An 18,628-nucleotide genomic window follows, 5' to 3' on the forward strand; every position below is an offset into this window, starting at 1 on the left:
CCTGTATGTTCCTCCTGTGTGTTCCTCCTGTATGTTCCTCCTGTATGTTCCTCCTGCGTGTTCCTCCTGCGTGTTCCTCCTGTGTGTTCCTCCTGTATGTTCCTCCTGTATGTTCCTCCTGTATGTTCCTCCTGTATGTTCCTCCTGTATGTTCCTCCTGCGTGTTCCTCCTGCGTGTTCCTCCTGCGTGTTCCTCCTGCGTGTTCCTCCTGCGTGTTCCTCCTGCATATTTTTTATTTAATTTTTGTTACATTTTGTATTTTATTTTTTTTAGCACATTTTTTAATGATTTGTATTTAATTTTTGTCACATTTTTATTGATTTTTTGTCACATTTTTAATTTAATTTTTGTCACATTTTTTGTCACATTTTTTGTCACATTTTTTATTATTATCTTTTTTTATTTCTGTCACATTTTTTAGTGTTTTTTATTGATTTAAAAAAAAAAAAAATTATTATTTTTATTGAATTTTTGTCATATTTTTATTTATTTTTTTGTCACATTTTTCATTGAATTTTCTTCACATTTTTTATTGTTTTTTATTGAATTTTTGTCACATTTTTTTATTAGTTTTATTGAATTTTTGTCATATTTTTATAGATTTTTTATTGAATTTTTGTCATATTTTTATAGAATTTTTATAGAATTTTTGTCACATTTTTTATTAGTTTTATTGAATTTTTGTCATATTTTTTATTGAATTTTTGTCATATTTTTATAGATTTTTTATTGAATTTTTGTCACATTTTTATAGATTTTTTGTCACATTTTTTTAATTAAATTTTGTATTATTATTTGTTTTATTTCTGTCACATTTTTTTGTTCCTCCTGAGTGTTTGTGTATTAGTGTCAGCGCCGGAGTCCCCGTGTCTTCTCTGGAATGCCGCCTTCGCCTCCGCCTCCTCCTTCGCCGCCGCCGCCTCCGCCGCCTCATGTGTCTTTTGTTTTGGCTGCAGTTTGTGGAAAAAAGGCGCGCTGGGCGTCGGGCCAAACGTCAGCGAGCGGCTCCTTTGTTCAGACTCTCAGAGGATTCCACTCACGGCAAAGTCATTACCTTCAGCTCAGGCGGAAAATAGAAATCAGCTGCAGACATGGAATACAAGCTTTCATTTCAGATAAAGGCACTTCATGCAGGTCAAATATTGTATTAGCTGAGACGGTGCTGTGACCGGAAGTCTCCATCTTGTTTTAGTCTTTTATTCAATTTTAGTCGAGATTTAATCGACTAAACTTAGGTCGACTTTGCTTTAACCCCTTAACTCCCACCTGAACCGAGCACATTTTCTCCAGTTTGGCTTTACCCCAATCCAAAAGCTTCTGGAAAAAAGGTGTGGAAATAGCGACAAAACTGAGACGAAAACAATGATGAAGATGTGACAGAAAAGTGAGAAAACGTAGACACAAAACTGACAAAAAACGGACAAAAAATTGACAAAAATGTTACAAAAAAATTATGAAAAAGTGGCAAAAAATGTCACAAAAATTGACAAAAAAAAGGACAAAAAAGGACAAAAAAATGACATAAAAATGATGCAAAAAAATGACAAAAATGTGACAAGAAATTTATGAAATGATTAAACAATGTGGATTTCCTAAGCGGATAAAAGGGGGAACTATATTGTAAGGCGTAATAATACCAGGAGTAGTTTGGCATCCGTGCAGTAAAGTGAAGATTACTGCGCGGATTTCGAACTACTCCTGGTATTATTACATTAACAACAACTATAAACTGCAGGTGAATAGGGAAAAAAATGTATATTTACAGATATCAATTTGAAACTGTTGCTGTCGATCACTGGCATAAATGTGAGAAGAAAATATATGGCAAGTTTTCTGTCATTTTATCTTTTTATATCAGAAAAAGGTGTTTTATGCCTAAAAATGCCCCAGATTTCCCATCTTTTCGGCAACGAAATCTGAATAATGGATAGAGCTACATTCAAATTTATGGTTTCATTTTATTGGTAAATGAGTTGCCAAGACTTTCTCACAGGGGATTTAGGATTTCTTTTTTAGTTTTAAAATAAGCTGTTTCTTAGTGGAAAAATGTGTAAAAATGGAATTTTCGCCTTATTTTTTGACATTCAAAACTCAATAAATGGGGCTTAAGGGATTAAATAATAAAAAATCCCTCTGAAAAAATCTTCCAAATATTGTTCAGTCCGAGGCTGGAAAATGTGAAGTCTTTAGGTCCGACTGACGTGGACATAGTGTCGCCACAATGACAGAAAAATGTGTTTTGAGAAAAAGGCCCTTGAAATTGTGTTCTCCCATACAAGTCTATGGGGGAACATTGAATCAGCGCAATATTTAAACATGTTATTGTGAAGATTCTGCATATTTTCTGTTTCCGGGTGAAAGCTTATATGTTCAGAGACAGATTTGGCCCAAAACCTGAAAACTGAAAAAATTGAGTTTTGCCTGTAGTGTCTCCTTTTAAATTTGAATAAAGTCTGAATAATGGTCAGACGGTTCCTCGTGTGGTTTTACTTTGAGACATATTAGTTACAGGTATGTTGTCGTGTCCGCCGCTCCGTGACTGTTTCTTAGAGGAGACAATCCTGTGGTGACTCAGGCTCCGCCCCCGTGTCACAGGGAACTCCCTCTGTCGTCAGGCTCATGGCGTGACGAGGATCCAAACATCTCTGGTATGAAGCTTCAAAACAAACCAGTTCTTCATGTCAGTCACGGCTCATCATAAACCCTTCGAATCGGCCGATCCAGTTATTTATACACAAGCTGTACTTCAGGCCGCGGGAGTACACGTACAGATACTTCAGGCTTAAAGCTGCTCTGTCGATTATTACTTAGTGAAAGTACTTACATTAGAAAGTACTTCAGCATTTAAGAGGAGACACTACCGGCAAAACTCATTTTTTTTCAGTTTTCAGGTTTTGGGCCACATTGTTCTCTGACATAGAAGTTTTCACCTGGAAACGGAGCTTCCTCTGGAGCTTCAGGCACAGCAGGAGGATCGTCATAGAAACAAAAGAACTCCATCTCTAATAAAAGACCAGAGACCTTTTAAATGTGACTCTACATTCATTTATTCACCACATTTGGCTTTTGGTTTTGAAACATTTCACAGAAATGACACAAAAGGACCAACATGGCCGACGCTTAACCATAAAAAAGAATAAATAATGAAAACACAAGAACAAAAGTTACAAATATAATAATAACAGTGACATAAATAAGGAGTTAAACAGTTTCAGTCAGTTCAGTGTCAGTACTGCAGGATTACAGTACTGCAGGATTACAGTATTACAGTACTGCAGGATTACAGTATTACAGTATTACAGGATTACAGTATTACAGTATTACAGTACTGCAGGATTACAGTATTACAGTATTACAGTATTACAGTATTACAGGATTACAGTACTGCAGGATTACAGTATTACAGTACTGTAGTATTTCAGTACTGCAGAGTATCAGTAGCTTGTCGTAACTTAAGGCGCTGCAGAGACATTCATGTGAAACCTGATCTGAGCTTCACTGATATAAATATGAGGAAAAGATGTGTTTAAGTTTTCATATAAAAACACGACGTTTTCTGCATAAAAAAGACCAAAACAGCCTTTCCTGCTACACGTGGACACCAAACGTGTCAGTGTTTGTGAATGAAGAAGTGGGAAAGAGTCACTTCCTGGACAAACGTCAGAAAACAACAAATAATAATAATGGTTTGTGACACTTAAAGGCTCTTTTCTTCTGTTTCTCAGATATTCTGTGATCCTGTGATGTTTTCTTGACTCTTATTGCTTCGTAAGTTTGTTGCTTATCCAGATGTTTTGCTCTAAAGCTGCAGTTTAGGCTCAAATCCTGCACCGTTTTCCACTTCACGCTGTGTCCGATCGACATTTCTCCTCATTCACCGTTGAAAGGAGAGTTTGTAAATCTTCAGCAGAACAAATGGAGTTAAAGAAGCGACTTGTGGATTGTGGAGCGCACTTTGTGGGTAAGAAAAGGCGAGATTGATCTTGTTCAAAGTGTCCCCGGGCGATGCTTCAGCTCGCCATGTGTCGCTTTAAATCCGTAAGTTTCACACGTCTTCTCCGTGTTTCCGTCTCCTATATTCGCTCCGTCCGGCCCGGCTCTTTCCCGGCTCTTTCCCTTCTCTTTCCCGGCTCCTTCACGGCTCTTTCCCTTCTCTTTCTCGGCTCTGTCCCGGCTCTTTCCCGGCTCTTTCCCGGCTCTTTCCCTTCTCTTTCCCGGCTCTTTCCTGGCTCTGTCCCGGCTCTTTCCCTTCTCTTTCCCGGCTCTTTCCCGGCTCTTTCCCTTCTCTTTCCCGGCTCTTTCCTGGCTCTTTCCCGGCTCTTTCCCTTCTCTTTCCCGGCTCTTTCCCTTCTCTTTCCCGGCTCTTTCCCGGCTCTTTCCCTTCTCTCTCCCGGCTCTTTCCCTTCTCTTTCCCTTCTCTTTCCCTTCTCTTTCTCGGCTCTTTCCCGGCTCTGTCCCGGCTCTTTCCCTTCTCTTTCCCGGCTCTTTCCCTTCTCTTTCCCGGCTCTTTCCCGGCTCTGTCCCGGCTCTGTCCCGGCTCTGTCCCGGCTCTGTCCCTTCTCTTTCCTGGCTCTTTCCCGGCTCTGTCCCGGCTCTGTCCCGGCTCTTTCCCTTCTCTTTCCCTTCTCTGTCCCGGCTCTGTCCCTTCTCTTTCCCGGCTCTTTCCCGGCTCTGTCCCGGCTCTGTCCCGGCTCTGTCCCGGCTCTTTCCCGGCTCTTTCCCTTCTCTTTCCCGGCTCATTCCCGGCTCTTTCCCTTCTCTTTCCCTTCTCTTTCCCTTCTCTTTCCCGGCTCATTCCCGGCTCTTTCCCTTCTCTTTCCCTTCTCTTTCCCTTCTCTTTCCCGGCTCATTCCCGGCTCTTTCCCTTCTCTTTCCCTTCTCTTTCCCTTCTCTTTCCCGGCTCTTTCCCGGCTCTTTCCCGGCTCTGTCCCGGCTCTTTCCCGGCTCTTTCCCTTCTCTTTCCCTTCTCTTTCCCGGCTCATTCCCGGCTCTTTCCCGGCTCTTTCCCGGCTCTTTCCCGGCTCTTTCCCGGCTCTTTACCGGCTCCGTCCCGGCTCCGCTGGAGTCTGGATCCTCCGGGTTTTCCAGACTCTGTGATTTGCTCGGCGTTTAAACTCCGGCGTGCGTTTAGGAGGCGGAGCTCTGAGCGTCCCACCGTCGCCTCAGCCGCCGCTTCTCCAGGATCCACCGGCCTCGAGGCTCCGGGGACGAGGCCGGGTCTGGACGACTGCGGGAAAACACACAAAACACAATCAGAAAACAGTCAGATTGAAAATACTAAAAATAAATATCCACAATTCACCACATAAACTATAGATAGACCTTCAAGTTTGAGTCAGTTTCACTAAATGTTCCTTAGACTCAGACCTACAGAAGAACGTCCAACCCCAAACAAACTGGTCCACGTTCTTGAACCAACACTTTCTGTGGTCACGGCTCAAACATCTTCATGATGTTCGAGCTAATTACCATAAAGACCTCATTCACCCCTTAACTCCCACCTGAACCGAGCACATTTTCTCCAGTTTGGCTTTACCCCAATCCAAAAGCTTCTGGAAAAAAGGTGAGAAAATAGCGACAGAACTGAGACGAAAACAATGATGGAAATGTGACAAAAAAGTGAGAAAACATTGATGAAACAGTGATGAAAAATGGATGAAAAAGTGGTAAAAATGTCACAAGAAAATGACAAAAAAATGACAAAAAATGATAAAAATGTGACCAAAAAAAGAAAAAAAATGGATATAAAATGGACGACAAAATGTGACAAAAAAATTAAAAAGACAAAAATGTGACAAAAATTTGATAAAAATGCGACAAAAAATGACAAAAAAGAAAAGACAAAAAATGTCATTAAAAAATGATAAATGACAAAAATGTGATAGAAAATTGACGAAAAAATGTGACAAAAAATTACAAAACAATCACAAAAAATTTATAAAAAATTGACAAAAAAGAAATTCAAAAGTTGGACAAAAAATGACAAAAAAAATGACAAAAAATTGATAAAAAATTGACGAAAAAATGTGACAAAAAATGACAAAAAAATGACAAAAAATTGATAAAAAATTGATGAAAAAATGTAAAAAAAAAGTGTCAAGTTTCAAGTGTAATGGTTTTGTTTAGCCCAATATCACAACAGAAGTGGCCTCACAGCTGCACCAAACATTAAGGCAAAAAAACAGAGCAATAAATATGACAATTAAAAGCTCAGGTGAATCCAGGCAAATATAATGTCCAATAGGAGGCAGCGACGAACGGCGTGGGCGCGCCCCGTCCACGGCGAGGAAAAACTCAAAAACCCGCCAGGAGAAAAGAGAAACCTTGGGGAGAACCACAGAAGGAGAGATCCATGGACGGACAGGCTATAGAGACCCAGGGCCGAAGGATCCCTCAGCAGACGGGCCAAGATCACAGACGGTCCAGTCCTCACCACAACAAAAAAATTACAAAAATGTGACAAAAAATGAGTTGAATCCCCAACAAAAAAATGCTGTAAAAAGATCTGATGACGTGAGGAAAAAGATCCTCTGGGTTCAGGCGGGAGTTCAGAGGTTAACATTAAGGCCGGGCGATATTGACAAAAACTAAAATCTCAATATTTTATAATTTTCCCCAAATTTTCTCCTAAAACTCTTTCTCTCCAACCTTGTATTAAAACACTTCTTTCCCCTGATTTTACCCGCAGTCTTTCCTCATTATTTCCTCCTTTTAAAAACATTCTCCCTCACATTTCCCCCTTGTTGGTCGGTGATGACCTGGACACTGTAAACTTGTTTCCTGTAGATGCACTCCCTCTCCTCGACGCTGTTGTGTGTGATCTCGGTGATAAAGCGTGAGTTCAGAGGCGGCTCCTCCTCGAGCCCCGAGGCCGACCTCACTCTGCGACTCCAAACATGTCTTTACATCTTTTATAATCGCTGTTCCAGCTCAGATTAAACATTAGAGCCGTTTCCAAAGCAACCGGGTCTTTACAGGTCGTGTTAGAGACGTTTATATGGAACTCACGGACATGACTCGGGGGAAATAATGTGTTTGTCTAAATAAATAAATGATCCTGGAGCTCTGTTGTCGGGGGCTTCGTGCCCCTGTAGGGTCTCCCAGGGCAAACAGGTCCTATAGGTGACGGGTCAGACACAGAGCGGGTCAGAAGCTCCTTATGAGAGACCAACAGGCCCGGTTTATCATGAGGTCGTCCTTCTGTGGACCCACCACCTGCAGGGGGCGCCATAAGCGGCTCCCACGACCCGGCAATGGACAAGTGGAAGAAGATGGAGGGGGATCAGCTGATGTTCTCGTAAAATTGAAAATCGTCCAAAACGTCTCCCACACTCGTCACGGCAGAAGACGACGAGTGTTGTTTTTAGTGAACTCCGATCTTTAAATGACGACCCACACTGGTCACATGTTGAACATGGCACCCCGGGGTGAAGCCACAGCCTCGGCTCTTTAACCCCTTAACTCCCACCTGGACCGAGCACATTTTCTCCAGTTTGGCTTTACCCCAATCCAAAAGCTTCTGGAAAAAAGGTGCGAAAATGGCGACAAAACTGAGACGAAAACAATGATGGAAATGTGACAGAAAAGTGACGAAAAATTGGTGAAAAAGAGGCAAAAATGTCACAAGAAATTGACAAAAAATGACAAAAAAAATGACTAAAATTTTACAAAATGTGACAAAAAATGATTAAAAAAAATGATGAAAAAGTGGCAAAAATGTCACAAAAATGTCACAAGAAATTGACCATAAAATTACCAAAATTTGACAAAAAATGACAAAAAATGTGACAAAAAAGTGAAAAAAAAGTGACGAAAAATTGGATAAGTGGAAAAAATGTCACAAAAATGTCACAAAAAATACAAAAATGTGATAAAGATTTGACAAAAAATAACTAAAATTTGACAAAAAATGACAAAAAATGTGACAAAAAAGTGATGAAAAATTGATGAAAAAGTGGCTAAAATGTCACAAGAAATTGACGAAAAAAATACAAAAATGTGATAAAAAATTTACAAAAAATGACAAAAAATGACAAAAAATTGACAAAAAAATGACAAAAAATTGACAAAAACATGACAAAAATTGGTTGAACACCCAACAAAAAAATGATGGAAAAAAATCTGATGACGTGAGGGAAAAGATCCTCTCGGTTCAGGCGGGGGTTAAGAGGTTAAGAGGGCCTTGAACACCTGCCTCGTCATTGCATTTTTATGAATAAACTTTCTGCAAGGACTGAAGGTGTGTCGGCTTTAGCCTCTGTCCTGCTCACTCATCATAAACCAATGTACGAAGCTTCTACTACTTAGGAATTAGATCACGTGGAAACCAAACATGTCAGTATTTGTGAATGAATAAGTGTGGGAAATTAAAATAAATCTCTCTGTCTTTTCAAACTCTCGTTTCTCGGCTCGTCTGTTTCCGGGAAACTCACCCGTCGCGTTGCTCTCGGCGACAGAAGCTGCTGCACTTGTGGTCGTCGCCGCGGAGACACCTGCAGCGGGGGCGTGTCCTCTGGGGGCGTGTCCTCTGGGGGAGCGAGCGCCGGGCGCGGGGGGCGTTCCCGAGTCCGTACGACACCACCCTCCTAAACAGACACAGTTCAGACACTTCAGGATTGACTCTGATCCACACTGGTCAGTCAGAGTTTCCCACTGGTCAGTCAGAGTTTCCCCCCTGGTCAGTCAGAGTTTCCCCCTGGTCAGTCAGAGTTTCCCCACTGGTCAGTCAGAGTTTCCCCACTGGTCAGTCAGAGTTTCCCCCACTGGTCAGACAGAGTTTCCCCCTGACCTCAGCGCACAGGACTGTGGACTCACTCGGGCGTGTTGACCCAGATGATGTCCAGGTGGCAGAAGTAAACACACTCCTTGTCCAGGAAGGAGGCGCAGGAGCAGCGCTTGGTCCTCAGGTGAGCGTCGCTGTGAGGCTCGGACGCAGAGGGAGGGTCAGCAGAGGGCGGGGCCAAACCTGGAACATCAGAATATATCAACATGAACCACCAGGAACATCAGAATAAATCAACATGAACCACCTGGAACATCAGAATATATCAACATGAACCACCTGGAACATCAGAATATATCAACATGAACCACCTGGAACATCAGAATATATCAACATGAACCACCTGGAACATCAGAATATATCAACATGAACCACCTGGAACATCAGAATATATCAACATGAACCACCTGGAACATCAGAATATATCAACATGAACCACCAAACCTGGAACATCAGAGTTTATCTTTTTTTTGTGGATTTTAATCTTTTTTTTGTGTGGATTTTTGTCCTTTTTTTGCTGGATTTTAGTCTTTTTTTCTGCTGGATTTTTGTCTTTTTTTCTGCTGGATTTTAGTCTTTTTTTTGCTGGAATTTTGTCTCTTTTTCTGCTGGATTTTTGTCTTTTTTTCTGCTGGATTTTTGTCTTTTTTTGCTGGATTTTTGTCATTTTTTCTGCTGGATTTTTGTCTTTTTTTGCTGGATTTTTGTCATTTTTTCTGCTGGATTTTTGTCTTTTTTTCTGCTGGATTTTTGTCTTTTTTTGCTGGATTTTTGTCTTTTTTTCTGCTGGATTTTTGTCTTTTTTTGCTGGATTTTTGTCATTTTTTCTGCTGGATTTTTGTCATTTTTTCTGCTGGATTGTCTTTTTTGCTGGATTTTTGTCTTTTTTTGCTGGATTTTTGTCATTTTTTCTGCTGGATTGTCTTTTCTGCTGGATTTTTGTCTTTTTTTGCTGGATTTTTGTCTTTTTTTCTGCTGGATTTTTGTCTTTTTTTCTTCTGGATTTTTGTCATTTTCTGCTGGATCAACATGAACCATGAAACCTGGAACATCAGAGTTTATCAACAAGACATATCGGACAAAGAGAAGCGAACACACCCTGTGCTAAAGTTCTTCCCTGTTGAGTTTAGAATCAAATATAAAATCCTGCTGGTTTGACTCCGCTCTATCTCCAAGACGTCATTGTTCTAAATCATCAGCCAATCAGAGACTCCAAACTCGGGGACTAGTGATTCCTCGAGTCTCCAAAATCACTGTAGGAGCTCAGAGCCTTCAGCTCCGAGCTCCGCTTTTATGGAATAAACTCTCCCAGCCCACGTTAGAGAAGCAGAAACAGTCCCTACAGCCTCGAACCCTCAGCCTGAAGTAAAGCTCTGACCCTCAGCCTGAAGTAAAGCTCTGACCCTCAGCCTGAAGTAAAGATCTGACCCTCAGTCTGAAGTAAAGATCTGACCCTCAGTCTGAAGTAAAGATCTGACCCTCAGCCTGAAGTAAAGATCTAACCCTCAGCCTGAAGTAAAGCTCTGACCCTCAGCCTGAAGTAAAGATCTGACCCTCAGCTTGAAGTAAAGATCTGACCCTCAGCCTGAAGTAAAGCTCTGACCCTCAGCCTGAAGTAAAGCTCTGACCCTCAGCCTGAAGTAAAGATCTAACCCTGAGCCTGAAGTAAAACTCCAGAACCACCCGCTGCCGACACTTATTGGACTTTACCTGGATCCTTCATTCACCTGAACTTTACTTTGTCATATTTACTGCTCTGTTTTAGCCGTGAGGAAACTCCTGTTCTGATATTGGGCTGAACAAAACCATTGATTGATTGAAAATAAATCAACAACATGAACCACCGAGGTCTGAGTCTCAGGAACACGGAGCTGAAGACACAATTCACCTCAAAGCCTTTGACTTTGCAGATTGGGTTGAGATTAACCTCTTACCACCGGCCAAAACCAAATCCACTCTCTCCTCTTTGCCATTGTCGTCACTTTTTATTTCCCTTATGTGTTTTTGTCACTTTTTTATTACTTTTTTTGATGTTCTTTTGTCACTTTTTTGCTGGATTTTTGTCTTTTTTTGCTGGATTTTAGTCTTTTTTCTGCTGGATTTTTGTCATTTTTTCTGCTGAATTTTAGTCTTTTTTTTGCTGGATTTTAGTAAATTTTTTCTGAATTTTAGTGTTTTTTCTGCTGGATTTTAGTCTTTTTTCTGCTGGATTTTAGTCTTTTTTCTGCTGGATTTTTGTCATTTTTTCTGCTGGATTTTAGTCTTTTTTTTCTGGATTTTAGTCTTTTATTTGCTGGATTTTAGTCGTTTTTTTGCTGGATTTTTGTCACTTTTTTTGCTGGATTTTTGTCATTTTTTTGCTGGATTTTTGTCTTTTTTTGCTGGATTTTTGCCTTTTTTTCTGCTGGATCAACATGAACCAGACACAATTCACCTCAAAGCCTTTTGCTTTGCAGATTGGGTTGAGATTAACCTCTTACCACCCGCCAAAACCAAATACATTCTCTCCTCTTTGCCATTGTCGTCACTATTTATTTCCCTTATGTGTTTTTGTCACTTTTTTATTGCTGGATTTTTGTCATTTTTTTTGCTGGATTTTAGTGTTTTTTCTGCTGGATTTTTGTTAATTTTTCTGCTGGATTTTAGTAAATTTTAGCTGAATTTTAGTCTTTTTTTTGCTGGATTTTAGTCTTTTTCTGCTGGATTTTAGTCTTTTTTTCTGCTGGATTTTAGTCTTTTTTTTGCTGGATTTTAGTAAATTTTTGCTGAATTTTAGTTTTTTTTTGCTGGATTTTAGTGTTTTTTCTGCTAAATTTTTGTCATTTTTTCTGCTGGATTTTAGTCTTTTTTTGCTGGATTTTTGTCATTTTTTTGTGATATTTCAAGACCATTTTCTCCAAACACATTTTTCTCCCTTTGGTGCGACGTCACCTCTACTTTAGTCGCTCAAACAGAATCCAAACTCCAGCCTTGGACTTCACAATGTTTGTTTTTTTATGATGGATTTAAAGGTACATGAAGCAACTTAACCTCTTAACCCCCTCCTGAACCGAGCACATGTTCTCCTGTCCGGCTTTACCCTAATCTGCAGTTGATGTTTCCTCATGTTTCTGTCTCTAAAACAGCAGAAGCTTCACATTGACGTCTTCTCTTTTCACCTGCAGCGTCTCCTTAACCCCTTAACTCCCACCTGAACCGAGCACATTTTCTCCAGTTTGGCTTTACCCCAATCCAAAAGCTTCTGGAAAAAAAGGTGTGAAAATAGCAACGAAACTGAGACGAAAACAATGATGGAAATGTGAGAAAAAAGTGAGAAAACATTGACAAAAAGTGACAAAAAATGTATGAAAAAGTGGCAAAAATGTCACAAGAAATTGACAGAGAAAAAGACCAAAAAAATGACAAAAATGTGACAATAAAATGTGACAAAATGTGACAAAAATCTGACAAAAAAATGACAAAAAATGACTAAAATGTGACAAAAAATTGAGAAAAACTTGAGAAAAAAATTACAAAAAATTGACAAAAAATGACGTTGAAAAAGGACAAAAGGTGATAAAAATTTGACAAAAAAATGACAAAAAATGACAAAAAATGACCAAAAAATGTGATAAAAAATTTACGAAAAAAGGACAAAAATGTGACAAAAAATGACGAAATGTGACATAACTTTGATAAAAAAATGACAAAAAAACAACAACAAATTGACAAAAAAATAAAAAAAATTACTAAAAAAATACAAAAAAGTTACAAAAATGAGTTGAACACCCAACAAAAAAATGATGGGAAAAAAAAATCTAATGACGTGAGGAATAAGATCCTCTCGGTTCAGGCGGGAGTTAAGCGGTTAAACTATAAAGGCACAAATAACACTGCAGAAAGTCATCTATTCATTTTCATTTCATAAAACAATCTGCTGCTGTGATTTCACTGTGAACTTTGACCCTTTGATTAAAGCTGATGAATAAGTCTGAGCCACAGCGAGGGTTAAACACAACCTGAGGAGCAACATCTGCACAAAGACGCACGACTCACCTGCACCGCACACGAGCGAGAACATCCCGAACAGCGCGGGAAGCACAAAGTACACATCCATGTTCGGCTGAAGAAAGGGGGGAGTAATCCTCAGGAGGGGATGGAGGAGGTGGAGGAGATGGAGGAGATGGAGGAGGTGGAGGAGCAGATCGATGATGCGCCTTCAAAGGTAAAGTGTCTGAACAGCAGACTTCAGTTTGTGTCTCCACATGCGCCGCACCAGGCTTTATACGGCCTGTCCCTCCTCCTCCTCCCTCCCCCCTCCCTCCCTCTCTCCTCCCCCTCCCTCCTCTCTCTCTCCTCCCTCCTCCCCCTCCCTCCTCCCTCCCTCCTCCCTCTCTCCTCCCCCTCCTCCCTCCTCCTCCCTCCCTCCTCCCTCCCTCTCTGTTGTTCCAGAGTCTGCCAGAGCGTGTCTGACAGCAGGGGGCGCTCGGATCCTATTCTTAACCTTAACCTCTTAACTCCCGCCTGAACCGAGAGCATTTTCTCCAGTTCAGCTTTACCCAAATCCTGTAGGCCAGTGCGACGCCTCATTTGAAAGATAAGATCTACAAAACTCATCGAAATGGATCTTTTTCCTCACGTCATCAGATTTTTTTTACTCATTTTTGTAAATTTATTTTCTTTTTCTTTGTAATTTTTTTTACTTTTTTTGTCACATTTTTTGTCATTTTTTTGTCACATTTTTTGTCATTTTTTTTGTCATTTTTAAAAACTTTTTTTTGTCTTTTTTTGTCAATTTTTTGTCTTTTTAAAACTTTTTTTGTCACATTTGTCTTTTTTTTTCTTCTTTTTTTTAAACATTTTTTGTCATTTTTTGTCAATTTTTTGTCATTTTTTTGTCATTTTTTGTCATTTTTTTGTCATTTTTTGTCTTTTTTGTCACATTTTTTGTCAATTTTTTCTCACTTTTTTCTCACATTTCCATCATTGTTTTCGTCTCAGTTTTGTTGCTATTTTCTCACCTTTTTCCCAGAAGCTCTTGTATTGGGGTAAAGCCAAACTGGAGAAAATGTGCTCGGTTCAGGTGGGATTCTTTTTCATCACTTTTTCGATTTTTTTGTCTATTTTTTGGTCACTTTTTTGTCACTTTTTCGTCAATTTATTCGCATTTTTTTAGTCAAATTGTTATCACTTTTTTGTCATTTTTTTGTACATTTTTTGTCACTTTTTTCACATCTTCATCCTTATTTTCGTCTCAGTTTTGTTGCTATTTTCACAGCTTTTTTCCAGAAGCTTTTGGATTGGGGTAAAACTGGAGAAAAGGTGCTCGGTTCAGGTGGGAGTTAAGGGGTTAAACCTCTCACCGAACGCATTCTCTCCAGTTCGGCTTTACCCAAATCTCAAACACTAAACACAACAATAAAACGGCAACACTTTGTTTTACCCTTGATACATTGTAAGGGGAGAGTCTCTGTTTACATGAAGGTGCCTCCCCCTCCTGGTCAAACGTGTGAATTACACTCACTTTAAAGCTCCACATGTGGCTCAGTGATGAATGCAGTTTCCTTTGGTCCGCGCTGCTCCTGACGCACCGTCCTCACTTTTTACCGAGCCACAGAAAATACTTCAACACCAGGTTTTTGATGCTTTTAGATTGGGGTAAAGCCAAGGCGGGTTTAAGAGGTTAAAGCCCAGGGCCGTGGGAAGATATTTTGGATAGGTGGCGCTGAGAGACAAGATTGCCCCCCCAAAACGCTATTTCTTTGCTTATTTCCTATTTATTTAACCCCTTAACTCCCACCTGAACCGAGCACATTTTCTCCAGTCTGGCTTTACCCCAATCCAAAAGCTTCTGGAAAAAAGGTGAGAAAATAGCGACAAAACTGAGACGAAAACAATGATGGAAATGTGACAAAAAATGACAAAAAATCTGATTTTTTTTTTTAAAAATGACAAAAAAAAGAAAAAAATTGACAAAAAATTTGACAAAAAATTTGACAAAAAATTTGACAAAAAAAGACGAAAAAGACAAAAAAAATGGCAAAAAAATGACAAAAAATGTGACTAAAAATTTGACAAAAAAAGACAAAAAAGAAAAAAAATTGACAAAAAAGAAAAAAAAGGACAAAAAAAAAAGTGACAAAAAATGACAAAAAAATTGACACAAAAGATGAAAATAAATGTACAAAAATTAGTAAAACATGGAAAAAAAATGTGACGACGTGAGGAAAAAGCTCCATTTAGATGAGTTTTGTAGATCTTAGCTTTCAAATGAGGCGTTACACTGGCCTACAGGATTTGGGTAAAGCTGAACTGGAGAAAATGCTCTCGGTTCAGGCGGGAGTTAAGAGGTTAATATTGCTTGTAGTGCATAAACGATGCTGTAGCGCCCTCAGCACCCTGGGTTCTTCCCACGGCCTTGTTAAAGCCAGTAAACGGCTCATTGGTCGGTCGGTGCCTCTGGAGTTTCCTCAGAGTTCGGAGCCTTTAATCGTTTCAGGAAATGTCGTGTTTCTTTCATAAGTTTGAACAAGTGTAAATTGAAGAGAGTTTTTAAACAACAGAAGCTTCTGTGCTGAGGAGGAAACAAGTGAAGCCAAGTCCATTTTAATACTTTCATCCAAACGATCAATGTCTTTTGTTAATATTGGTTTATAAATCTGTTCCACAGCGTCTGCCTCACAGTCTGAATCACACAAAACTATAAACTCTACCCTGAGAACGGCTGAAGTTTGATCTGGCATTTAGAAGAGCAGAGGAAAACGTGTGGTGAGAAAAATCAAGTTGAGGCTAAAACCAGACGTGCACAGGAAGCTGGAAACCAAAATAAAAGCTGGGACAGGAAATCCACACCATTGTGACTCTCAAAGTTTAGTTCTAAGTGGCCCATAAATGCAAACTTTAGGGATTTAGATTCAGCCAGTCTCCAAACTAGTGTCTATGAGCAAATCTTCTTTAGAAACAGTCCGTGCTCCTTAAAGGTCCCTTATGAAGCTGAACTGATGAAGGAAATAATCCCTGTTCATTCTGTAGGTGGATGTTTTATCACCAGTTCTTGACCTTTGAGCTGAATAACAGTGTAATAAAGAACTTTTGCCCCGTCAGTGAAAGACATATTAGAACTGCACCTCTGTCACGTCTCTCCGCTCCGGTAAGTCTGTACTTTTCTTTTTATTCCATTGTTGGAGCATTTTCTGGAAACAAAACCAGTTTCATGGTTCAAAAGGTTTATTGTTGCTTTTATTTGAAAAGGAACCTGGTAAAAACTAAAGACTTACGACCTAAAAACAAACTGAGGTCGATCTTTCTGTTGAATCGAAGGAAACTTAACCTGAATGTGGTGAATATTTTGTGCAGTAGTTTTGTTTCTAATGGATCTTTTTGGTGTGATATCACTTCAGTGAGACTAAGTTTAGTGTTAAGTCTCGGTGTAGCTGCGTTTATTGCCTTATAAATCATTAACTGAGCTGTATCACGTTGGATTTTGCTCATGTGACGTCGCAGGTCTGTCACTGATGTGTTTCTCTGTGAGGGAGAGATAAACCTGTCCAGGATGGATCGGCCCAAACCTGAGTCTGAACCAGACTCAGACTCGGTTTCTCTGAGGAGCGACTGGTCTAAAGGTGCGTACACACCAAACGTGCGTCCACGCCCCATCTGCCTCTCGTTGGACGCCAAACAACGCCGCTTCACACACGCGACAAACGCCTGTTTGCTGGCGCGTGAAGGTTGGCAAGCGTCAGACATGGGAGGCGTGTCTGGCCACCGGTTGTTGAGGGCGCACTCACACTTGACATCCGAACCTGCCACTCTCGAGCTCGTTTGAGGAAAGGCCTGGATGCCCCGAACGGCCCGCGCTCACACTTACACAAACGAACCGAGCCGTGGCCGAACACGAGGAGTTGTTTACAAGTGCACGTGAGCAGCAGCAGCAGCGAAACATAATGAGGAAGGAAAAAAAACCTAAGCTGCGTGAAATAATGTCTACTATGAGCCCTGTCAAATCTCTTCACTCCACTTTTCTTTGCATTTTACTACAGTTTAACAAAAAGGGCTGTGGTGAATAACAGTCGATTTTAATAAAGCAGAGAAATAGCTATAGAAGTGCGCGTCCCCCTGTCCCGCCAGCTGAGCCTTTCTTTGGAGTCATATACAGCCTGAACAGAAGATATGACGCTCAGTTTATGTCATTCATTGCTGCTTCGGCCACTGGTTAAACAGCTTTATGTTGGTGAACTCCTGGAAGTCTACGCTTTACGTTACAACAAAGCACTGAACACGAACACGCACCAAAATCACAAGTGATAAAAGCACCGGCAGGTTTTATCTGTCCGACTAAAGCTTGCGGCTAAACCGGGTACAGCAGCAGAGAAGCTCGGACACAGGGCGGGAGAAGCGAAGCCGCTCCCGTATAGTCAGCCCGAGACGCGCGTGAAGCGGCCAGGGCGTCGGGAGTGAGCGGTCGGGGAGACGAGCGTTATGTGGCCGGGGGTCCGGGGAGACGAGAGCGAGGCAGCCGCTGCTCTGTTTGATAAATACAGCCTTTTCTCACTGTTTTACGTGACAAATGCACCCGCCCAGACAACAGCCACTTGTATCTGTGTGTGTGCGCATACACGAGCAACCGAGCCGCGCTCTGGCCCCTCCTCCAAGCGGCCAAAGTCCGGAACCGAGTCCGACTCGGGCATGGTTTGTTGCAGGTAACAGGTGACGCCTGAGCCCAGTCAGCATCCCTGATTGGTTAACAAGGCATAAATGAACGCACGTGTAGATTGGATTACTTGAGTGCATGAAGCAGTGGGCGTGGCCTCCCTGTTCAATCACCGCGCTGTTCTCCCTGGCTTTGACGCGCGTCCTTCCACATCCGCTCGCGTTTGCTACGCTCAATACGCGCGGACAGCTTTGCTTGCATTTCGAAGCGCGTTGAAGCGCCTCTACATAGGGTTAACATGGAAGTTGGAGGCGTGGACGCTTTTGGTCTGTACTCACCTTAAGGAGTTGAATCCTCCGAACTTTAAAAGGTTTGTGGACTTCATCAACATCTACATCTCAGAGACACAGTATAAACCTGTATTTGTTTTGCAGGAGTTTAAACGTCCCGAGTTCTGATCCAGACTCTGTTTCTCTGAGGAGTGATCGTTCCAAAGATAAAGATCTTAATTTTTAGCAGGTCCAGTTTGTCGCTCACAGGCTACAATTGCATAAACCTATTTCCTCAATAAATAGGTCTATTAATTAGACCTTTCATTAACTGTAGATTAAATAAACCTTATTTTTACATCTTTACTCGCTCACACTTAACTCTTCTACCAATGATTTTATTATTACAATGATTTTTTTTGGCACAGATGTGGTGTTATGTGTGAGGTGGAGATTTGACCCAAACGCAAAACAGCCAAAACAAGTTGAACGGAAATGTAATGGCAAGTCCAAGAACTGACAAAAAGTGCAAAAACTCACTAGCAGGCACAGGAACACACAGAACAGGACACACACTACGTACCAACAGAAATACAATGAACCGACAAGGGAAAACACAGGGGTCTAAATACAGAAGGAACAGGGAACAGGTGAAACACATTAGGGCGGGACAGGTGATCAACACAAGGGAAGCGAAGCAAAACCACAAGGACAGAACAGACATGACAAAATAAAAGACTAGACACAGAACCAAACCAAAACAGGGGACAGAACACAGATAGACAGAACCATGGCATGTGGAACAAAACATTTCATAGCAAGTTCAAACTGAGAAAAGGGAAGAAAAATGGTTGCAGTGCATTATGGGTAATTCCAGGCGCATCCTTCGTAAATGAGCCAAACGGAGGAGTCGAGCTGCGAGAGGCGACTGGTCCAGGTGAATCAGA

The 18,628-nt window shown here is 40.9% G+C and overlaps 2 protein-coding genes across 2 annotated transcripts in view; one reads left to right on the forward strand and one right to left on the reverse strand.

Moving 5' to 3' along the window:
- Positions 1 to 18,628, forward strand: part of LOC306973834 (protein NLRC3-like) — a 130,157-nt gene that overhangs the window by 101,686 nt on the left and 9,843 nt on the right. The window lies entirely within an intron of this gene.
- LOC306973523 (endothelin-1-like) lies at positions 5,129 to 12,879 on the reverse strand (the record flags this gene model as incomplete). The annotated part of the gene is made up of 4 exons (XM_079570446.1): positions 5,129 to 5,228; positions 8,434 to 8,586; positions 8,816 to 8,966; positions 12,819 to 12,879. 4 exons carry the CDS (start codon positions 12,877 to 12,879, stop codon positions 5,129 to 5,131), a joined length of 465 nt encoding a protein of 154 aa, XP_079426572.1.

This window comes from Gobius niger, assembly GCF_951799975.1.
Source record: "Gobius niger genome assembly, chromosome: 14".
Classification (NCBI taxonomy): domain Eukaryota; kingdom Metazoa; phylum Chordata; class Actinopteri; order Gobiiformes; family Gobiidae; genus Gobius; species Gobius niger.